Below are 11,791 nucleotides of genomic sequence, written 5' to 3'. Positions count from 1 at the left end.
GAAGGGCTGAAATGAAATACCAAATATGTATCTCAACTATTGATGTAGAGAAATTTCACCACGTTTGGCAAAATTATTTCAAAATGAAAAAATTATAGAAACTATTCTCTTCCGATAAGAAAATACCTAACTCCTACCCCCAGGAATAAGAACCAGAGATCCAGCAGGCATTAAACATCCTATAATTGAGGTATAAGGCATATAATTACTATAGATATATAGTTCTAAGCAAACCCCAGACATCTTAAAGTCTTATAGTTTAATAAAATTGCTGCCAATGTCTTCTATTGGCTCAACAGTGCAGCTAATAGTTTGAAAACAAAGAACAAGAATTGTCATTGGATATCAAGACACCTAAACCAAACCTTTGACAGAGAGAGTAGTACAGATATGATATAGACCCACGATCACACACAGATACTTTATTAGTTTCCTCTACAAGAGCTAGTAACATCAATCTTTTTAACAGAAACCTCAGGTCATTTGAGAGGCCAAAGGGATCCAAGGAAACAGAATGAAAATTAAATATTTAAATTAATCAAAAGGCACTACAACACCACCTAGAACCTTCTACCACGGTGGTAGTGGGCTAAGGAAGATTAAGCTACAGCAAAATAATCTCATGTAAATGTTAAAGAACACACAGCAAAAAGTGAGATTTGCTTTCCAAGAGACTATGGTACAATGTCCATTTGTGCCCAAGAAGGTATTTGGCCAGGAAAAGTTCAAGGTAGTTGAAGGTCAAACCAAATGGAAAAGGAACAGGTACAAAAGAGACTAGGCGACAGTTCCCTAGCAGAGGGTGAAGGGTCAGGCTTTTTTCCTCCCAAGAAGAATCTGCTGCATTGTGTGCTGCCTTCTCTCAGGCCACCACCTGAATGCTGCCTGCCTTACAGGGAATCAGCAATCAGAGCTGGATTCTGGGCTGCCTAGGGCTCTTGTTGTAATTTAGTATAGACTTTAGAGAACTTGTCACATATTATGGGGGTGGGAGGGTGCTTGGGTTAGCTTTGTTCTTTTTCTTTTTATATTTATTTTGGGGTTGGCTCTGTTGCTAGTAGTTCTGAACCTAGGAATCCCAGAAGCATTCATATGAAAAGTAGTCTGAGCTTCCCCAAACACAAACACCCCCACACAATACCCTTCAAAGTCTGAAATCTTGCAGAAGCTGAGCTATAGTTAAAGCTGCAAGGCCCACAAAATCAAAGAAGCCAGAATGAGATAATGCAGGTAGGAAATCCTAGTAGTTAGTCTCAGTCTGTCTTTCCCTAATTTTGGAGAAAAGTTAATATACCTGGCATGGGATGCAGAAAGCTACTGGAGCAAGCTGGGGCTTCTGCTGAATTTTTCATCGAACCAAGGGCAAAGAAGGGAAGGGGTTCACTTTATTTTTTAAAAGCCTCAGAAGTTATTCTATTATAAAGGGACATGGCTGAACAGGTAGGAAACAGACTCCCCATTGTGAGTTCTCCTGATGGCTTCTGCAAGGATCATGGAGATGTCGATCACCTAGAAAGACATGAAAAACACCAAGTAAGAAGTATCATATAGACAGAGATGACTGGCCAATATGCAGACAATGATGAGCAGCCTAAAGAGAGTCCTTCCTCTTTAAGATCTAAGATTACTACACTGTGCTGCTTCCCCTTGTGAGCCTGTACCCAGCTATTCTTCATAACATTTTTTTTTTAATCCTCACCCCAGGACATGCTTAGAGAGAGGAAGGGAAGAGGAGGAAGGCGAAGGAGAAGAAGGAGAAGGAAAAACGGGGAGAGAGGGAGAGAGAAAGAGAGAGATTTAGTTGGTTGCCTTCCATAACATGGCCCAACTAGGGATAGAACCAGCAATTTTTCAGTGCATGGGATGACGCTCAATCAACTGAGCCACTCAGGCCGGGCAATAACATTTTTAATACAACCACGTAGGATAGAGTTAAAATACTAAAGGTGAAAATTTTCTGACTCAGACTTACCAAGATGGTGGTAGGCTGGCATTTAAAATTGTTTTAGGAATGCATATTTAAGATGAATAAAAACCTTTTAAGAATAACATCAACCTTCCAATTCTACACATTTCAGGAAGCTAATGTATTACTGTGTACATTTTTTAAAAGCCCATGTGTTTATTTTTAAAAATATATTTTTATCGATTTTTTAGAGAAAAAGGAATGGATAGAGATAGAAACATCAATGTGAGAGAAATATTGATCGGCTGCCTCCTGCATGCCCCCTCCTGGGGATCAAGCCTGCAACCTGGGCATGTGCCCTGACTTGGAATCGAACCGGGATCTTTCAGTTCATGGGACCATTCTCAATTCACTGAGCCACACAGGCTGGGATTGTGTACATTTTTAATGAAGCAAAGGCCTTCTCTTTTAATGAAACAGCATTCGAACTTGAGTGACTAATAATTCAGGAACTACTTTAAAGTAGTGGTCCCAGGACCTCTGGTTTTGTATGTCTTGGATAGAGCAAAGAATCCTCATTTTAACAAGAACACAAGGTAATTAACTTAGTTTGATTCCAGAGCAATTTTGAGAAACATTGGAGTTCTAAGGAATATACCATCAGTTCGAAAGATTCAAATTATGTCTGAAGGGGCCAATAGTTAAGAGTGACACACACACATACTAACAGGGGTGGGAACCTTTTTTCTGCCAAGGGTCATTTGGATATTTATAACATCATTTGCAGGCCATAGAAAATTATCAACTTAAAACATTAGCCTGCTATATTTGGTCAGGCTAATTTGGTGAGGCATGTGATGTTAACTGCTATTGATTTTGTGGGCCTTATATGGCCCGTGGGCCAGACGTTCCCCACTCCTACAACATAGATTTGTAAACTTGAGTGAGCATAATGATCACTGGGAGAACCTGTTAAAATGCAGACTCCTAGGCTCTATCCTCCAAAGATTCTCAGGTCCAGTGATCTGAGTTTTTAAACATGTTATACTTTTTGATCATAGATCCTGATGACAGACTAAACCCTTAAAAGAAAAGGAGAAAATATTCCAGTAACTCAATTTATACATATAACCACCTCCTGAATACTCAGTGGAGTTTTGTTTTGCAAGAATCTCATTCTCACCTGTATTTTGGAGCAATGCTTCATCTTATCCTCCTGAGGTATGGTATTGGTGACCACAACTGCTTCAAAACATGCATTGTTAATGCGAGAAATGGCCGGGCCAGAAAAGATTCCATGAGTCAAGATAGCATAAACTCTGGTGGCTCCAGCTGAAAGAAGTCTACAGGAAAAGGCAGAGTTGATTTTTATTAATCTTACTTGGCACTGTAGAACCTGAGTTAGGAAGAAGTGTATTATTAGTCTGCCTGGGTGGCATAAATAGAATTTTATTTCTCATAGTTCAAGGTAGCAGCAAGGCAGGTTTTATTCCAAGTCCTCTTCTCCTTTTTATTTTTTTCTTCCAAGGCTTGTTCTCTTAGCTTATTGGTGGCTGCCATCTTGCTATGTGTTCACATGACCTCTTTGACCTCCACATGCTTGGGGGAGAAGGGAGGAGCAAGCTTTCTGGTCTCTTCTTATATGGGCACTGATCCAATCCCATCATAAAGACCCCACCCTAATGAGTTCATCTAAACCAGTGGTTCTCAACCTTCCTAATGCTGTGACCCTTTAGTACAGTTCCTCATGTTGTGGTGACCCCCAACCATAAAATTATTTTCGTTGCTACTTCATAACTGTAATTTTGCTATTTATGAATCGCCATCAGAAATATGTGTTTTCCGACGGTCTTAGGCGATCCCTGTGAAAGGGTCGTTCGACCCCCAAAGCAATTTCGGCCCACAAGTTGAGAACCACTGATCTAAACCTAAATACCTCCCAAAGGTCCCATCTCCAAATGCCATCACACCAGGGGTTAGGATTTCAATGCATCAAATTATAGGGAGCCACAATTCAGTCCATATCAAGGAGACAGAACTGGCCCTGGCCAGTGTGGCTCACTTGGTTGGAGCATCGCCCCATGCACCAAAAGGTGGGGGGTTTGATTCCTAGTCAGGGCACATACTTTTAGGTTCTGGGTTCAGTCCCCAGTCTGGGCAGGTGCAGGAGGCAATGTTTGGTCAATGTTTCTTTCTCTCCCCCATCCCCTTCCCTTCCTTCCTCTCTCTAAATATCAATAAAAAAGAAAAAGGAGAGAGAACTGGACTAAGAACTTACCTGAATAGGTCTGGATTCTTATAAAAGGACCATGTAGACCGCTACACTCAACAAAATCCATCACCTCTTCTTCCTGGGCACAAAGCTGGACTACATTTCCCAGCCTCACTTGCATAGTTAGGTATGACTGTGTGACTTAATTCTGGCTATCAAAATGTGGGCATCTAAAATGCATACCACTTCTTAGCTGAGCTTATAAAAATCTTCTGTGGGTAATCGATCTTCCATGCTCTTTTTCCTTTCTGGCTGGCCAAAATAAAAGCATCTTTCAAGGTAACCTTGGAAGGCACATGTTAAATACAGTGCCACATGACTGAAAGGAATACTCACATTGGAATATGCCATGAATGAGAAAGAAACTTTATCATGTTAAGCCACCAACATTTCAGGGAGTTGATCTATTATAGCAATTAGCATTACTTTACTAATGCAAAGAAACAAAAGGAAGTTTATGAATATATCCTCCCCAGGATCCAAATCAGGACTCAGTGAGTACACAAATATGTTTTTAGCACCCATTATAGGCCAGTTCCTGTGCAAGACACACTCAGAGGTTAAAAATAAAGTTATGAGAGACAATGCTATCCATAGTAGCTTGGACTATAAGCAATGGAGAGCCACTTAAGGTTTCAAAGGTGAGGACTAATGAGACCTAGCCTAGTTTTAGGAGGATTAGCAAGTGGAAAGGCAATGTGAAAGATGGACGGAGGAACTAAGAGACTGGTGACTGGTAACAGGGAGAACAGAGGGAAGGCAATTTAGAACAGGAAAGAGATGAAAAGTAATATGAACCAAGGTAGTAGCAGCTAAAATGAACAATCAAGAGGTAACACTTAAAAAAAAAAAAAAAGGAGAGAGGTATTGGTAGTGAGACCAGGGTTTCTGGCTCAAGTAAAATTTAAATATGCCTACTCAGGCCTATGAATTTCTATCTTAACTCACTTAAAAAAAAAAAGTATTCAGAGCAGTGGCAAAATTTTGGAAATGTAGTGGTGATAGTTGCACAACACTGTAAATGTAGCTAATACCATTGAATTGTACACGTAAATGGTTTAAAATGCCAAGTTTATGTTATATATAATTTGGCACAATAAAAAGAAAAAAAAAATTAAGAAATCTGGGGTGGGGGGAAGGGTATTCATCCGTTTATACATATTGAAATTCAAGCCGAGGGTGATAAAAACCTCCCAAAGTTAGTTATCACCCCTTTATTCAGTTCCACAAAGAATCAGCAGGATTAAGACATTAAGATTGCAGTCAGCTTTTTACTTCTATCCACCGGCCCCACCGCTCAGCACTCACTTGTCAGCTGCATGGCAGATGGTGCCACAAGTGTCAGCCATGTCATCCACTAGAATGGCTACCCGATCCTTCACGTCTCCTACCAGCACCATGCGGTCCACTTCATTGGCTTTCTTCCGTTCTTTGTGAATCAAGGCAAAGTCAACATTCAACCGGTCTGCAATGGAGGTAACTCTGCAAAACAAGGTACTTGCAATTAAAACCTATTGTGTGGCTCCTAAGACAACAATAAATGGACTATCCCTGGTCGGGCAGCTCAGATGGTTAGAGTGTCATCCAATACACTAATGTTATGGGTGCAATTCCCAGTCAGGACACATACAAGATTCAACCAATGAAAGCATAAATAAGTGGAACAACAAATTGATGTTTCTCTTTCTCTCTGAATTCAACAAATAAAAATTTAAAATAAATAAATAAATAAATGGACTAAAGAATGGGCTTGTTTTCTCGGGGGGAATACTCCTTGAAACCAAATAGTTCCAGGCTGGCAGAAAGTAACTAATTTATTAACATCACAAACTAGGTTTTATCAACTAATGCCTCCATATCCTGAGAATAGTTTATAAATGTGCCCTGGCTAGTTTTGCTCAGTGGGTTAGAGCATCTGCCTGCGGACCAAAGGGTTTCAGGTTTGATTTCTGTTAAGGGCACAACCTGGGTTGCAGGTTTGATCCCTGGCCCCGGTCGGGGTCGTGCAGGAGGCAACTAATTGACATCTCTCTGTGACATTGATATTTTTCTCTCTCTCTCTTCCTGCCTCCCTTCCTTCCAGTCTCTCTAGAAATCAATGGGAAAAATATGCTCGGGTGAGGATTAACAAAAAATACATAAATTAATTAAATAAATTTGAAAAATTAAAATAAATAAATAATTTGTATAAATATATCAGTCAAACTTAAATGAATTCATTCTGGGTTACAGTAAGGGATAGACAACACCCCAACTAATTCCAGGAAGTAGTATAATGCTAAGGCACGTTCATTTAATGAGTTTCCAGAGTGCAGACTGTCCCAACTTGACATGTGGATGTGGTGAGAAGTGAATCTGAACCAGGCTGGAGGATAGCAGTACTCAGCCTGTTCCAGTGCTCATGCCCTCATAATATTCCCCTCAGTGATCCATGAACTATCAATGTTAACTGTACCTGGACACCAAGCTTGAGAGTTCTATAATGACTGCTAGGAAGAAAGTTATATATTAATTAACCAGGCAAACTGGGCATCTTGCCATACAGCCAAAGTATCTCCAAATCAAAATAGAATTATTTTTAAGATAATGCCAGACAGACTAAAAAGTGGGATAGAAGACAAATCTGTCTGGTGACACAGCACCATATCATTCACTCAAAGAGAAGTCCATTCAGAGTAAATGACAGTGTGTTGCCCCAGTGGCATGTGCATCCAAGCTCCACTGTGCCATCCTTATCGTGTGTGATAAGGCCTGTGCTTTAGAGGCTTTTTTTTTTTAATGTACTGGTCCAACCAGAACATTACATTCTGTTTCCCTGGTGACTATGGTCACATATCTGAGTTTGTGCTAGATGTGGGAGAACTTGTAAGTATATAACAGAGAACACACAAGGTTTGAACCACAAGCTAGGCAACATTTGTACCCTGATCTAAATGAATCACACCATGTGTTAACTTTACTACTACTGCATGGGCACATAACATCAGGACTAACCAATCTGCTTAGAATGATTACCTATCCAAGGCAAATGCATGATTAATTAGTTCAAGCATCTCAAATTGTCCATACAAAATAGCCAAGGAACTCAGTGATTAATAAAGCATAAAGGGCTAGAAAAAGTCAATCCCTATGCCCTTGAGGGGAGAACTATGTACAATGTCCTAACTACACAGGGATATCTCCCTACTCCAAATATCCTACCAACACAGAAGTGATAGACACTCACTTTCAATATATTCCATCACTATAAGAAATTACACCCCCCCCCCAAATAACACGTAGCAACAAATCATCTACTAAAGGCAGTTTTTCTGTACCCTACTTTGGAAAGAAAATCCTGCTTGATTATTTATTTCAAATGTGACTATTTTCTAAGTCCTATGGCAAGATGTAAAAATAATGCACAAAACAAGTATGACAACTACCATTAGGAGGATGTTTTTTAGGTTCTGTCTCTAGTATTACAGATAGTAACTGGCTATTACATGAGCCTGGTAAAGCTATACTTCTGGCAAAATAACAGAACTCAAGTTCTCAGCTTATCAGTGCTGTTGAAGTTACTGAAAGAGAGAGCTTGCAGAGAAAGTCAATGAAGATTTGTATGGCTCTTAGAGAGATCTGAATTAGTTTTTCCTAATCATCTGTGTTTTGTAGCTCTTTATTCTATTTCCACAACAAGAAGAGCATGTGTCACACTTTTGAATGCATTACTAATGAGTGACCCACTAAGGAAATCAAAAGCTCTTAGTCGGCACCATGTGAGCTATAAAATACTACAAATGGCAATCCCTGACAGTTTGTTTAAAATGTTAAGATCTTGGGTTTAAATCAAATTACCATGCTTTATTTTCCTTCCTGCTTAATACTTTAATCCAAAGGATAAAAATAATCTAACCAACAACAACATTAAGAAGTATATAAAAGGTTCCTAGTCCACTATTATCATGTGGCTTGACAGCAGATACCACTCATTAGAAAACCAAATTTCCTCCCCTTTCTGATAGGATAGGCTTTTAGCAGTGTTGCTAGCCCTGATTGCCAAGTTATTAATGGGCTACAGCCAGGGCTGCAATACCAGATTTAGAGCTCCTCTGTTACTGCCTTGTCTTTCAGGCAGTGACTCAGGCCAGGAAGAGGAATAAAACTATATCCAGCCTATATCCCAGCTATCTGTACATCCATTCTGAAGTACTTAAAAAAAGTCACTTGGATAGGAAAACACCACTTTCTGACAACTGTCTAAAAGATTTTCCCAGTACATTGAGAATAATATGAATTTCAATCATACCTCTTAGCTCCCCCAGCATCAGGTGAAACAATAGTGCAGTTCCTCCACTCAGAGATATTCTCCTTTATCCACTTCAGGACAGCTGGCTCTGCATACAAATTGTCCACAGGGATATCAAAAAAGCCCTGTAGGAAGGAGCTGGGTCAGTTTTGCTTTATTTTCCTTCTCTTCCATTTATTTATTTATTTTACTTGCATAAACTTGACATGTAACATTGTGTGAGTCTAAGTTGTGCCCTTCTCTTTTATTTACAAATGATTAACACAAAGAGAATAGTGACTTGCCCCAAGAATAACTTACTGCAACATTCAGACTAATTAGAAGGTATGCCCAATGTGGGAGACTGTAAAAACGGCCTCTTCAAATCCAAGCTATGCAAGAGAATCAAGCCACGATGGGCAAAGTCAGCCCTCAGATAAACCACAACTGACCATACACATAGGTAAGCCCTTGAGAAAAATAGCCAAGTTCAGCTGGGACCACAACTACCCAGCTAATTGTGCATACTCATGAGATAATAAAGACTTACTGTTTTATGGTAAAGAGCAAAAGCTAACTGGTAAACCATTTAGAAATGTTATAATATATAAACTCAGTGGAAAGTATATATAATAAATTGTCACAGAGAGTAACTAGAAGCCAGATCTGTGTTCTAATAATAATTGCTACAAATTAGTTGTGTTTCTCAACTAATTTGCTCCTCTTCTATAAAATGGGTATAATCACCTGTCCTATGTACTTCACTAGATTGCCATAAGCCTCTAATGACAATGATTTGAAAGTCTCATGAAAAGTATAGATATAAGCTAGCCATGGCCAGTTAGGCTCAGCGGTTAGAGCGTCGGCCTGTGGTTCAGAGAGACCTGGGTTCGGTTCCCGCTAAGGGCATGGACCTCGGTTGCAGTTTTTCCCGGCCCTGGTTGGGTTGTGCGGGTGACAACCACTCTATGCGTCCCTTTCACGTTGATGTTTCTCTCTCTCTCTCTCTCTCTCCCTCCCACTCTCTCTGAACAAAAAACAAAAAAATGTCCTCAGGTGAGGATAAAAAAAAAAAAAAAGTATAGATATAAGGTAGTATTCTGCTCCCCGCACTCTGAAGTTATGCTAGAAAGTAGGTTCCAATATCTATGGCTCTATATTTATTCAAAAAGTTAAATTTTTATATTGATTTTAGAGGGAGAGAAAAGGAGAGGGAAACAGAGAACGTTTGATGAGAGAGAGAAACACGGATCGGCTGCCTCCTACACGCCCCCTACTCAGGATCGAGCCCACAAACCAAGCATGTGCCCTGACCAGAAATCAAACTGGCAACCTTTTGGTGTATGGGGTGATGCTCAGCCAACTAAGCCACACAGGCCAGGCAGGGTTCTGTGGCTCTAAATTTAATAATGAAGCCCTGGCCAGTAGCTCAGTTGATTAGAGCATTGTCCTGATACGCCAAGGTTGTGAGTTTGATCCCCACTCAGGGCACATACAAGAATTAACCAATGAATGCATAAATAAGTAGAACAACAAGTCGATATTTCTCTCTAAAATCAATAAAAATAAATAGGTAAATAGATAAATAAATTTAATGATGGCAATAACAACTCCCATTTATTTGGTTCCTATCACAATCCAGGCATTACACTATGAATTTAATATCTTAATACTCACAATAACAAAGCAGTGCATATTCAGGGAAATTAAATAACCTGCCCGACGTTACAAAGCTAATAAGATTCAGAGTCAGTATTTGAACTAGGTCTGATCCCAAAGCCTATATTCTTCCCAGAATACATGACTGCTTCCCTTTCCAATCACCCCAAATGACTAACACCATGAAATAATCTCAATGTGAGGATATTTAAAATTTTGTCAGTCTCTAGTTTATTTGAGCTGTACTTGGGCAGTATTTTGCTTCTCTGCAGTCTTCAGCATTATCAGTCTTCTCCTCACCTTATAACCCCTAAAACCTCTAAGGTAATGTTTAGCTTCCCCTGGTACCTGAATTTGAGAAGCATGAAGGTCCATGGTGATAATATGATCTGCACCTGCTACGGAGAGCATATTTGCAACAAGCTTGGCTGAGATTGGAGCCCGACTCTATATAGAGGGGCAAAAGAAAAGAAAAAGAAGAAAGAGCCAATTTGAGAAACAATTCATTTGCACAAGAAGCATTTATTTATTGTGTACCTAGTATGTTTAAGGCATTTGCTACCAGAAAATTAAAAGAAAATGACATGGTTACTGACTTTGAGTAGATCACCAGCTAGCACAATTAAGTGGAACATCACTTTTCTAACTCAGGATACATATTAAATGAAAGAAAATACCTTCCTACTTTTCATTTCCTTAATTTAATGTACAGATTTCCAGCCTATTCAAGTGTTTCCAACGCTCAATTTAAGTTAGGTAGACTTAATCTTTTTCTAAACAATTTTATTAAAATTACTTAACATATATATACTTAAACCTGTATAACACCTAACATGTCATCCTATAGTTTATTTTTTAAATTACACCACACCCTTACTCATCTGAAGGTCAACCTTCCAGCAATTTCAAACCCTCTAATAACAGGCAAACACACCTGCTGCAATGTAAAATGGCCAAGACCATGCCCTTTACTCTATACTCTGTAGAAGCACTCTACTGTATTAGAATAAAAATATTGGGCCTTTTTTTTTTTTTTAGTTTCTCTGCTACATTTTATTTTTTTAATTTATTTTTGTTACAGATGTTTCTCCCTTTTTTACCCATTGACACCCTCCTCCCAATCCCTGCAACCCATCCCCAGCTATGTTGTCCTTGTCCACTGGTTATGCATACATGCATATAAGTTCTGTGGTTTATCTCTTCCCTCCCCCCCACCAACCTCTCTTCTAAGGGTTGTCAGTCTGTACTCTACTTTCACGTCTCTGGGTCTACCCTATTCCTCAGACTGTTACATTTATTATATTCCACAAATAAGTGAGATCATGTGATATCTGTCTTTCTCTGCTTGACTTGTTTCACTTAGGATAATACTTTCCAGGTCCCTCCATGTCGTATCAAAGGATAAAAGATCTTTCTTTCTTACAGCTGCATAGTACTCCATTGTGTATATGTACCACAGCTTTTTTATCCATTCGTGTACTGATGGACACTTGGGCTGTTTCCAGATCTTAGCTATTGTAAATAGTGCTGCTATGAACATAGGGGTGCATATATGGCCTTCTCCCATGTGCTGTATGTAAATTTTGGGCACTGATTACAATAGACAAAATAGACCTGCAAAGTTTTATGTATATACCTTATCCTCTAATATACCAGATAAATAAGGCTAGAGGTGTGTATGTGTGCA

The 11,791-nt window shown here is 39.3% G+C and overlaps 1 protein-coding gene across 1 annotated transcript in view; it reads right to left on the bottom strand.

Moving 5' to 3' along the window:
• Positions 1 to 385: 385 nt before the first annotated feature.
• The window catches only part of PRPS1 (phosphoribosyl pyrophosphate synthetase 1), a 31,755-nt gene continuing 20,349 nt past the window's right edge, over positions 386 to 11,791 (bottom strand). Inside the window, exons 3-7 of the mRNA XM_036271380.1 lie at positions 10,453 to 10,551; positions 8,467 to 8,591; positions 5,487 to 5,660; positions 3,090 to 3,249; positions 386 to 1,509 (exon numbers count right to left, since the gene is read on the bottom strand). Coding sequence (XP_036127273.1) covers positions 1,417 to 1,509; positions 3,090 to 3,249; positions 5,487 to 5,660; positions 8,467 to 8,591; positions 10,453 to 10,551 — 651 coding nt within the window. The 3' untranslated portion in view covers positions 386 to 1,416. The remainder of the gene's footprint in view (positions 1,510 to 3,089; positions 3,250 to 5,486; positions 5,661 to 8,466; positions 8,592 to 10,452; positions 10,552 to 11,791) is intronic.

Source organism: Molossus molossus, unplaced genomic scaffold, assembly GCF_014108415.1.
Source record: "Molossus molossus isolate mMolMol1 unplaced genomic scaffold, mMolMol1.p scaffold_m16_p_2, whole genome shotgun sequence".
NCBI classification, from domain to species: domain Eukaryota; kingdom Metazoa; phylum Chordata; class Mammalia; order Chiroptera; family Molossidae; genus Molossus; species Molossus molossus.
This window is presented reverse-complemented; position numbering and strand designations above follow the sequence as displayed.